Source organism: Podarcis erhardii (assembly GCF_964252035.2).
Source record: "Podarcis erhardii genome assembly, chromosome: 2".
Taxonomy (NCBI): Eukaryota; Metazoa; Chordata; class Lepidosauria; order Squamata; family Lacertidae; genus Podarcis; species Podarcis erhardii.
In genome coordinates this window covers 100181096-100193260 of record NC_138498.1, presented here as the reverse complement: position 1 = coordinate 100193260, position 12165 = coordinate 100181096, and the positions used below count along the sequence as shown (strand labels likewise).

The 12165-nt window shown below is 42.6% G+C and overlaps 1 protein-coding gene across 1 annotated transcript in view; it reads right to left on the bottom strand.

Moving 5' to 3' along the window:
* The window catches only part of SUCLG2 (succinate-CoA ligase GDP-forming subunit beta), a 219745-nt gene that overhangs the window by 96006 nt on the left and 111574 nt on the right, over window positions 1-12165 (bottom strand). The window contains exons 3-4 of the mRNA XM_081853591.1: window positions 3071-3170; window positions 2889-2979 (exon numbers count right to left, since the gene is read on the bottom strand). Coding sequence (XP_081709717.1) covers window positions 2889-2979; window positions 3071-3170 — 191 coding nt within the window. The remainder of the gene's footprint in view (window positions 1-2888; window positions 2980-3070; window positions 3171-12165) is intronic.

Here is a 12165-nt window from a genome sequence, read left to right as displayed (position 1 = left end):
ACTTTAATAAAGTTAATTCCCTAATTGCTTGGAGAAAAGGGACAGGTAGTGAGTTGTGATAAACGGAAACTGTCTTTGCAGATAACCAGGTTCTCCAAATGCCATGAGGCCGTAAGAGAATTTTATGTAAACCTATAAAATAGCTGCCAACTTCTGAAGGAGCCGAGGGGAGTGCTGTTTATTTAAGACAGATTGATCTTGCACCAACATATTAAGCATTACTTCAGGGAAAGGAAAGTCTTTACCTTCTAAAGCTCATTGGTTGATAAGGACATCATCTGTACTCAGGACATAAACCACAATGTTCCTAGTTCCTCCCTCCCAGCAAGCCTCAGAATTGTAGTTTCATTGGGTTGCTGAGAATTCTGCATTTGTGGTCCTTGCTACCACTTGTAGGATCACATCCCCAGGCTTCTGGGAGCAGCGGTGGGGTGGGTATAAAACAGAGGCAGCAATAGAGGTAGAGAAAAAGTAAGCCCAATATTTCACAATCCTCGCTACACAGTGAATTTTATAGTGTTTGACAACTGCCAAATATGTCTAACATTTTAAAATAATGACTGTGGTGGGGGGACAATGGCCCCAAACACATGCATCCAATTCACGGACTACAGGAGACTGTGTGCCATTTAGCACATGGCAGCCAGTGTGGCGTAATGGTTAGAGGACTGGACTATGACCTGGGAGACCAGAGTGTGAATCTCACTGGGTGACCTTGGCCCAGTCACCATCCCTTAGCCTAACCTACCTCATGGGGTTTTCATGAGGATGAAATGGGGAGGAGGAGAGCCCTGTGTACCACCTTGAGCTTCTTGGAAGATAATGGTGGCATATAAATGTAATAAACAAACAAACAACCATGACATGCTTCTGTCCTTGTAAGCTTCAAGGAAAGCTAGGAAGGTGAGATAAAAGAAGGGGAATTGTTTGTTGTAGATAAATCCACATGTATTTGCAATGACTAGGGAGTGCGCAAAATGGACTTCAAATATGAAATAGATTGTGCTCCATGTCTTTTGAAAACAGGTCAAAGTAGTTGCTCTGATTCTTTCTTTCTGTACTGAAATGGCCATTCCAATGAAGGAAAGCAGAGATCTACTTGTACGGGAGCCAAAGAACTTGCAATTATCTGACTCGGGGCAATGAGTTTAATCTATTGCCAAGTTCCATGAGGTGTCCTCAACAGACTTGTAACCTCTGCTCCTCATATTTATGATCATTTTAGTCTGAGCAAATGGTTTTTTACAGCGACAGACCAAATCATTTTAGCAGCAATTCGCTTTCAATGTTCCAACTTGTATTCATTTTTCTTCAAGTATGGTTGAGAAATTAGACACAAAATTCAGATGTGTCAGCAGGACAGAAACACCCTACTATGCCATTCAATGGACTGAATTTGCCCTCTTTGAAACGGTACCACTTTGATGGCTTATAGTTGTTAAGGAGCACGGCTTTGGAGCAAATCTACATGCTTGATGTCGGTGATCATCCCACAAGCTGTGGAATGGGAAGGGGAAAAGAAGTGTCTCATGACAGAAATAGGCCTGATAGCCCATACTGAGGGCAGAAATGTTGAGAAGGCCTTAGCCAAGCTCAGACTATACACCAGTGTGAATAAGAATACGTTCTATCTTTTCTAAGTTGCAGTATGTTCACTGGCCTTCTGAGGTTGTCATTAAAACAAATCTTCACCAACAATTGTTGGCCTTTGGAGTCCTGTCTAGTCAATATTGTCTCATCCATTGGGACACTTTAACAACCTTTTCGATAGCCATCTTGTGATGGCTCATAGTCATCTTGTGATCCACGAATAAAAACCTTTATCTTTCCCCCTCGCCATTCCCCTCCAGCTGATTTGGTCTCATCTCACTGCAAAAATATTCAGCGTTGGTTCCCAAATTACTTGACATTGCCTCCTACCTTAATGTCATCTGCAAATTCCATCAACATGCTTCTCCATCCCTTTCTCTCACCCACACTAGTCATTAATAAAAACTGCCCACACAGTTGGGTCACTTAAACATTTTTTTCAGCTGCGCAGGAGCTCTTGACAGATAAGCAGCTTCCACGCGGTTGGGAGAACATCAAAAGGGCACTTCAGTGCACATTCATTTGAATAATCTGTTCTAAACATACAAGGCTTTCATTTCATATCGATTTCAGAAGAAAAGCAGAAAGCCTGCTTTTCAAGCCTAACCATCTAATAATGGATGTGCAATATTTCAATTGCAAGTGAAAGAGAAACATTTCCCTGTCGGTGTACCAAAGGCACTTTTTAAGCAGTAACTAGAGAGATATGGGCTCTTTTTAGAGCACATGCATTTAGGAAAGATGGGTGTCATTTTCATGCACCTAAAACATCCTGGCAACGATCCTATGCACAATTATTACAGATCCAGTGAAATCAATGTGACTTCTGCACATAAAAGGGAGCAGTTAACTGCAGGCTGGGATAAACGTTTTAAGTCAAGAATGCTTTATTATTATCTGCTTATCACATTTAGCATTCATTGGGCATAATCTAGTTCCTGCTTTTTCTGCTAGATCATTGCTTGTTAATAACTTCTATTTGCCAAGCCTCCCTTCACACTCTCAAGCCCTCTTCCTGATAATTCCACCATATCAAGTCCATACCAGCCCTGCATCCATCAGACAGCTAGCTTTCCGGGGGAAAGGATGGGCAACTGTTTCATATTCCCAGAATCTCCAGCTAGGGCTGGGAAAGGCCTATCTGAGACCCTGGAGGACCAATGCTAGTCAGTGTCAACAGTACTGAGGCAGATGGACCAATTGCCTCACTCAGCACAAGACATATTGCAGTGCGTCCACTAGCTTCAAGCTACACCTGACAACATTTATTATGATTTGCAGGTGGGGGACTCTCTTACCTTCTGAACTTTGACACCACCCTTCGGAGTTTGCTTCGTGGTGAGATTGTATCCAATCATCTGTTCAGCAAGCTCCCCTACCACTTTAGGGCTAGAAAAGGGAGAGAGAAAGGCAAAAATCGACATTAAGATGGATGGCTTAAAAATAATAATAATAATATTGCTGTAATTTCCCAACTTACTCCTTGGTTAGATGCACGCCTCCTTTCAGCCCACTGCTGAAAACACCTTTTCCTCTTCCTCCGGCCAAGATTTGAGCCTTCAACACAATTTCTGTAGCGTCTGTGAAACAAAACGGAAGGCACGTTGTTGTGCGATTCAAACCATGTTGTCGTGAGACCTGCCACCACTGAGACAGCCCCGAAGAGAAATGTCCCCTCTGGGTCACTACTGGTCACTCTGGCAGACTGCAATGAAAGCGAGGACACGTCTCCTGGGAAACTGTTTGTGGATGGGCACACCTAGATGAGAAATGGGAGCAGACTGGGAGAGGGGGTGGAGGTATGAGTTAACCTGGCTTCTAAGTACAATGCTTGGAAGCTGTGTTGGTAGTGACATAATGAATATATATTCATTCAATGTACAAATGTATATTCAGTGTGATGGGTGGGTGTTAGGTGACTTTGCTATTTTATGTTTCTTTGATTGGTCTGTTGTATTTTTATTGTATTTCTCTTTTGGATTGTTCACTGCTTTGGGGCCATTTTGGTCAAAAAGTGACATATTAATTGTAACGTAATACAATGTACTCTTCTACCCAGCTATTTGTTTCCCTTGCTCTTTACATTTTGCTGCTGTGCTCTGTCCTTGTTCTACTAACTGATGGTGATTTTATAGACAGGCTATTTAATGGTTTGAGGGATTTTAATATGAATGCATTTTGTGAATGAATTTATTGTCTGAGTCTGTTGTGCACCACTCCGAAAGGCAAGTGGTCAACGATTTTTAATAAATAAATAAAATTTGAAAATTTGTTTTTGCCTTTTCCCTAGACTGTCCTTCATCCAACGTATAGCAGGGTAGCGCACACAACCAATAAAATAAGAGCATCAGTTCAATAATTCAATAATTAAAACAGTACAGTGGTTTTAAACAAGCTCATCTGAGTTACAGCCCTCACTCAAATGCCTGTCTGAAGAAAAGCGTTTTCAGTTGACTTTTAAATACCCTCAGTGAGGAGAACGTCGTATTTCCAAAGGGATGGAGTTCCAAAATCAGGAAACTGTTGTGGAAAAGGCCCTCCCCCAGTGATATTGGGTCTTGCCCATCAATGGATCATGGGGAGAGCTTCTCTGACAGAACACAGAGCCCTAGGGCAGATATAAGAGAAGGAGGTTCTTTTTATACTGGGGTACTGCTTTGCATAATATGGGTTTGTACACTAACATTTGTATTGGGCCTAGCAGCGAATGGGCAGCAGGTGCAGCTCCTACAAAATAGGTGAATATGGGTTCACCAGGTAGCCCCACACAAAGCACATGTAGTCCAGTCCTGAAGTCACATGAGCATGGATCATTGTGGCCAAGCAACCCTAACTCAGAAGGGGCAACCAGTCTACGTTGGAAATATGCACACATGGCCTCTGAGGCCACCTGGACCACAATCAACAAAGCTGGATCATGGAGTGCCTCCAAACTGTGTGACTCCATCCAAACGGAGATTCCCACTAACACCACCCCACCCCACCCCACCCAAGCTGCTGCTATAAAAGAAGTGGGAGATCTAAGATTCAGCATTCCTGCATCATATCTGGCTTGTTACTGAGAACCCTAGGAGATCTATGCATACAGAGCTTGCAACGGGATTGATGAGTTAAATTTTGTGTGTGTGTTTTCCTATTATAAAAGCATAAAATTTAAGCCAGGAAAAGAAATTACATTCTCCCCTCCACACAGCTTGTAGGAGGCGTGCACTAGAAAAGATCTGCTTCCCAAGCACTTATTTTTTGACACCTATCACTTTGAACCTTAAATCCTTCCCCTTGAAGATCTGCCGTGCATTCCAATACCCCCCACCCCCCGCTTTCCCCCATCCCCAGCTTTTCTATAATTCATGCCGCCAAAAGGCACATAACAAGGAAATTTAAATGCAACCAAAAAAAAATCAAATAAAAAATGAATCCAGTTTCATATCTGTGTTGTCTAAGCATACAAATTATTAAGATGATTTTTTAAAAAATAAGCCACTTTCCAACTGACGATAGCAAAAGCCAGGAATTGCTCCGTCCGCTGTGATAAAACATCTATTTTGGCATTGTTAATAGACGCTACGAGCATTTAATTAGATTACTTTGAGTCGCTAACCATCCCGACAATGAAAGCCTTGTATGCACCATGGTAAGTGCTGTCAATTATGACTGCGATCATTACCCTTTGTGCCACAGGCTCTTCAGGCCAAGTCAGTTGCATTCATAGCCTGCATACTGATTACTTTTTACTTGGCAACAACAAATAAGGAGAGAAGACAGACTGAGAGAGAGGGGTAAGGGAGGGATGAAAGAGGTGGTTAAAAAAAACCCAACAACTTCAGTGAACCTGCCAAAAGAGCATCAAGGCCGTGAAAGTTCTTTCACGGCAACACGTATGAAAGCCATAAATAAGTGCATAAGGAAAGTAAGCATAACTATGGAAAGGTTAGACCTCAAGTACTAATCAATATAGCGACTTAGCGGAACACTTTACAAACAGGTTCCTGACACCCTAGGGGAAAGTGACATGGAGTAATTTAATTCCACAGTTATTTGCCCAAGCTCTGGAAAATGAAGTAAACCAGCCAAATCTTATTTTACAGTAACTAGGCCTGATGGTTTAGTATTTACCAAGCTGATTCGCTCCTCCAATGTCGCCGTTTCCATTTTATTTAAAGATCCGACTCTCACAAAGCGCACCACAACCAATTCCTATTTGCCGCCGCGCTTTCCGTGTTGTCTCCTGCCTGAATTCCCAGATTGCGTTAGGAAAGAATACCTCGCACAGGAAATTTAATTGTATCCGAAAATATATACATGGTTCGACTGTCCTTGCAGGATGATGCACAAAAGAAAGGCACAGCTTCTAACAGGCTTTGTATGGAAATGAAATAAGCCCATATTCAGGAAACAACATTAAAATGGATCTCTTCAGTTAACGTCTATCATTCAGCTCCAATAAATCTACAAATAATTCCAAGAGAAAAAAAATCTTTTTCTAACTACATACTAGATGTCTCTCTCTTTCCCTGCATGTATATGTATGTCTCTGTGTGAGAAAGTGGGGAAAATCCCTATACTGTATTGCTATTTAAATTAAAAAATCAGGTGCCAGAACTCACAATTGTATGCCTCCCTTGTTTTCTTATATAGTGGTACCTCTAGTTATGAACATAATTCGTTCCGGAGAGCCGTTCTTAACCTGAAACTGTTCTTAATTAGAGGTGTGCTTTTGCTAATGGGGCCTCTTGCTCTTGCTGCGCTGCTGACACACAAATTTCATTCTCTTCCTGGGGCAAAGTTCTCAACTCGAGGTAACTCTTCCAGATTAGCGGAGTTTGTAACCTGAAGCGTTTGTAAGGCATTTGTAACTCGAGGTACCACTGTAATGGCAATGGTTCTGACCCGAGAAGTCCCGGAACTGAATTCCGGTGAGCTCCAGCTGAAAAGAAAGCCCCGATTTTATGTAATTTTAGAAAGTGGCTGGCACAACTAATGTCATATTGATATTTACAACCAGGGGATGTGCTACAGTGCAATATAATGTAGCATTCTCAACACTCCTTCACTTTGCAATTAAGGCCTCTCAATCAATTGCTAGTCCCGTCTTCTGGCCGATAAGACATACTGTGAAACACATTAGTGTGTTTGTAGAGCTCCAAAGTAAAAAACAACAACAAATTAGTAAGATAAGTCAAATGCTTGTTAGAAGCGTGTTGCTTTTGTAACCAATTCTGTCATTAAGTATTGTACCAGCAAATCTTAAAAATGCATTATTAGCCATGGAAAAACTTTCCTGAGAATTTATATTATATTATTACAACAGGATGATTGGCTAACCTCAAATATATGTGAATCTCCACTGAATTAAAGGGAAATTTGTAGCCCTGCCTTAAGATGGGGTTGGCTGAATGGAATTCAGCAGATTCTACAGCTTATGGTTAGACTAGGGTTGTATACATCCGAAATTTTTTGGATATACCCTGGCGGAAATGATGTCCGGGAAAGTATGGACGTGTGGCAAGCCGTGGCAGCAGTGCTGTTTTTGTTGATTTGCATAAACAATAGCTCAAAATAGGCAATTATTTCTGCTCAACAACTTTTTTGGGGGGGGGGTGGGAAAGCTCAACAACTTTTGACTCTGGATTTTCACCTAGGTTAGAAAAGGATTTGGCTGACTGATTTGAAACTTGGTAGTGCACGAATTGGAGGTTTGAGGCTCTCCCTGAAGCCAGGAGAGCAAGAGGGACCGATCCCTCTTGCTCTCCTGAGCACAGCGAGAAGCAATGACACAGTGAGAACGAGACAGGGACTGGGAGCAGGGGCTTAGGAAAAAGGGCCCTTGCAGAGTCTGATAGGTAAGAAATGGCCCTTTGGGGTCAGCTGGCTGAACCACACTCTTCTTCTTCTTTGGCGATCACTTGTAGCTGAGTAAGATTGTCTTCCATAAACACGGTTTTAACAGTGAGTCCGTAAGTGACTGTGGAGGCCAATTCTGGATCCACACGTCCTTCCACAGTGGGGACATTGGTTTCTGGGCGGGAGTTGATTACTGTGTGGATTTGCCAAGCGTGCCTTCCTTCTAGCACCTTTCTCCCTTGCGTCCTGAGTTCGAGTGTCTTCAAAGCCCATGACACCTTTGGTAAAGGCTGTTCTCCAACTGGAGCGCTCGCAGGCCAGTGTTTCCCAGTTGTCAGTGTTTATACTGCATTTTTTAAGATTTGCCTTTAGACAGTCTTTAAACCTCTTTTGTTGACCACCAGCATTACGCTTTCCATTTTTAAGTTCGGAATAGAATAGCTGCTTTGTTAGATGATCATCAGGCTTCCGCACAACATGACCGGTCCAACAAAGTTGATATTGAAGAATCATTGCTTCAACACTGGTGATCTTTGCTTCTTCCAGTGCACTGATATTAGTTCGCCTGTCTTCCCAAGTGATGTGTAAAATTTTTCGGAAACGCTGTTGATGGAATCTTTCGAGGAGTTGGAGATGGCATTCATAAGTGGTCCATGTTTCACAAGCATATAGTAAGGTTGGTAATACAATAGCTTTGTAAACAAGCATTTTGGTTTCCCTGAGAATGAACAACACTAAGGCAGGCTGGCACTGCAGCCAAGGAACTGTCCCCCAAACAGAGAGTTCAGTCTGCCAGGTTTGCAGTGAAAGCAGAGCACTTGTGGCACAGGACATAATACACAATGTTCGTTATGCCTCCTTTGAAAGTACATTTGCCTGTTATCTAATTCAGTCTTGACAACAAGAGATCAGATCTGCACCTCATTCTTACAGTAGGCCAGGCTCCTTCCTGTCTCTGCACAAAGGGCTGGTTTCTATTTGTCTGTCTACCCTGTGCTACACCCTCACTCAACCCATGAGCTAAAGGTTCAAGAGAAATGTAGTCTTGGATGCCATCGTTCTAAACCCGCTTGCTTCCTAGCTCTAGTTCCTTCCAGTGGCAACTAGATGAAAGGAGTGCTTGTTTGGAGGATTGTGTCCAATTCAAAAGACTTGTACTCAGCCTGGGCCAACCTGTCGCAGCAAATGAATTAAATCTATACAGAGCAATTCTTTCAAGGGACAAAACCTTGGGTATTAGATTTTACAATACATCTCCTTGCGTTTTAGTGTTGTGAATACAAATTGAAGTGCTGCACCTTGAAATTGCAACAGGACTCCATACTATAATGAAAGCTTATTGTGAATCAATAAAAATTGGACCTACTTTAGCAACTATGATTGCTCTGGTCCACTGGAAACGCCTGGAGCAGAAACGAGCAGCTTGTTTTCAGCCCACTGCCGTGTCTATTTAACTGCTGGATTCCTGATCACGAAACAATATGGTTGGGTGAGAACAGTGACTGAGGTTTTGATGTGGGATTGCTAATTTTACCTACCTACACATTGTTCTAATATTCCATTCACACTGATGGGAGTTTACAGTCTGCTGCAAGAATAGTAACAAAAATATTTTGCTCTCTACACATACCAGTAAATAACATCCCATGATATGAGTGTGTTATTGGGCTATTATGGGGGGGGGGACTTGTACTAAAATAATCAAACAACTGTTAAAACTTTTAAATAAGCTCTCATGAATGCTCGATCCAGTTATTTATTTAGGGATTTCTATTCCCCCTTTTGTACAGACCATACAATAGCTAACAAAAAGAATAGGGTGATACAGTGGGTTAAAGCATTAGACTAGGGCACAGGAGAACCAGCTTCAAATCTCCACTCAGCCATGAAGCTCACTGGGTGACCGTAGGCCTATCACAGTTTCTCTGTCTAACCTACATCACAGGATTGTTGGGAGGAAAAAACGAGGAGAGGGTAGGAGGAACCAAGTACATTTGTACCTTGGAAGTCAAACAGAATCCATTCTGGAAGTCCGTTCGACTTCCAAAATGTTTGGAAACCAAAGCATGGCTTCTGATTGGCTGCAGGAAGCTCCTGCAGCCAATCAGTAGCCACAGAAGCCACATCAGATATTTGGCTTCCAAAAAAACGTTCAAAAACTGGAACACTCACTTTCGGTTTTTGATCGTTCAGGAGCTGAAACGTTCGGCAACTAAGCCGTTCGAGATCCAAGGTACAACTGTACGTCACCTTTGAGCTCCTTGGGAGAAAAGTAGGATACAAATGTATTTTTTTAAAAAACAATGCCCCCTTTATACTCCTGGGCCTTTTATTTGTATGGGCTATATTCCTAGCACAGAAATCTAGCAGGTGATTATTTTTTTCTGGCATAGAGATCCAAGTGGCAGAAGAAAAGCCTCCTCTGCTGTTATAGGCAGGGGACTGGGGCCAGAATAAAGGATGACAACCTAACCTGGGAGCTGATGACCCTTCAAGACACAGAGAGATTGCAGCACCAGTAATATTTCAAGAGGAAGTGGCAATTCTTTTCCCCTCCCCTGCTCCCCTTCCAAGGAAGAAGATCCAGAATGGTGGCCAAGACACCTGCATGCAAAAGCAGCCTCTGCTTTTATAAAGATAGCATTCCCACAAATAAGAAGTGAATAAATGAAACTGAGGTGTGAAATTGAAGTTTCTCTACAAGACAGAGATCAGCCTCCCACTCACAAGCAGAAATCGGCAGTGTCATATTTATGTTAAATGCCTACGTAGCAACTTGCACGGTTTTTTATTTTTAAATCGATGCCACCCACATTCTAAGCAATCCCACTTACGTTTCATCCCCCACAGATGCAGCCAGGCCTTTCCACACAGGTTTCCAGATCCTGCCCCATACATTCTCCCCTCCCTCGTTTCAGAACTGAAGACAGATTAATCATCTTTTTTATATATATAACTCCAACCTCTTCAAAATGTTGTGTATTTATTACAAGATTGTAGGCCTCATTAAAATCCATAATGATAAATTACCCAGTCTCTTGATTCCGTCAGCCAATGTTATTAATTGTTTTCATATCTGTTATTACACACTTCACTAATATTAAAAACTGAGGAGGGAGAAGCTAGATAAATTCAACTATGGTGTACCTTGACTGCCGCAAAGTACCTCTTCTATGTGGCAAAAGGCTATGTGTACATGGCAACCTTCTGGGGTCATGGATTCTAGCACAGGAATGTGCTTAATTAGTTGACTGGTACAGTGGTACCTTGGGTTAAGTACTTAATTCATTCTGGAGTTCCGTACTTAACCTGAAACTGTTTTTAACCTGAAGCACCACTTTAGCTAATGGGGCGTCCCGCTGCTGCTGCGCCGCTGGAGCACGATTTCTGTTCTCATCCTGAAGCAAAGTTCTTAACCCGAGGTACTATTTCTGGGTTAGCGGAGTCTGTAACCTGAAGCGTATGTAACCTGAGGTACCACTGTATATGAAAGCCTTCTGCAAGCTGGTTCCCTGACCTATAATTTCCAATAGCTCCAGTCAGCCTGGCTCCAGTAGGATATGACATCACAACCTTGAATTAGTAATAGTTGTGGGTGAAACCAAAGAGGATATGTACAAAAGGATATGTACAGGGAACCAGGCAGAGGGTTTCCTCGGTAGTGGCACTCACCCTGTGAAATGCCCTCCCATCAGATTTCAAGGATCTGAGTAACTATATAACCTTTAGAAGACTTCTGAAGGCAGCCCTGTATAGGAAAGCTTTTTAATGTGTAATGTTTTATTATGTTTTCATATATGTTGGAAGCTGCCCAGAGTGGTTGGGGCAACTCAGTCAGATGGTCGGGGTACAAATAATAAAGTAGTAGTAGTAGTAGTACTCTAACAGTGCTAATGCTTTCCTGAATTAGTTCAGCTATCACAGATGTGGTATCAATGATGTAAGGAACACAGTAATAAGGCAAACCTTACCAGAAGGCTCACACTGCCATCTTGAATCTTGCAGAGAGGGACTCAGCAGCTATGCTGGTGAATACTGAAGATACCAATATTTCATTTTGGGACAAGGTACTGGAGAGTGTGGTGGCATCTCAGCTCTAGGGGTTTCTGGAGGAGACTGATTATCTAGATCCATTTCAATCTGGTTTCATGCCAGGTTATGGGACAGAGATGGCTTGGGTTGCCTTGGTGGATGTTTGCCAATGAACTGGGCAGCAGGAGTGTCCCTGTTCATTCAGCTGGACTTCTCAGAGGCTTTCGATACCATCAGCCACAGTATCCTTTGGGCCAACTTGCTGGGATAGGACTTGAAGGCATTGTTTTAAAGTGGTTCTGTTCCTTCCTGGAGCGATTAACCCAGAAGGTGGTCCTGGGTGACCCTGTTTGATGTCGTGGCCATTGGCCTATGAGGTCCCTCAAGGTTTCCCTATGCTATTTAACATTTACATGCAACTGCTTGGAGAGGTCGTCCAGAGCGTTGGGACTCGGTGTCGCCATCATGCTGATGACATCCAGCTCTATTTCTCCTTTCCATCAAAATCCAAGGACGCTGTTTTGGTTCTAAACCAGTGTCTGTTCTCAGTGACAGACTGGAAGAGGGTGAACAAACTGAAACTTAATCCTGACAAGTCAGATGTGCTCTCAGTCGGTCAGAAGGCAAAACGGGGAATCAAGATTCAGCCTGCACCGGATGGGATAACACTAACCCTGTAGACACAACAGTTTCCATGTA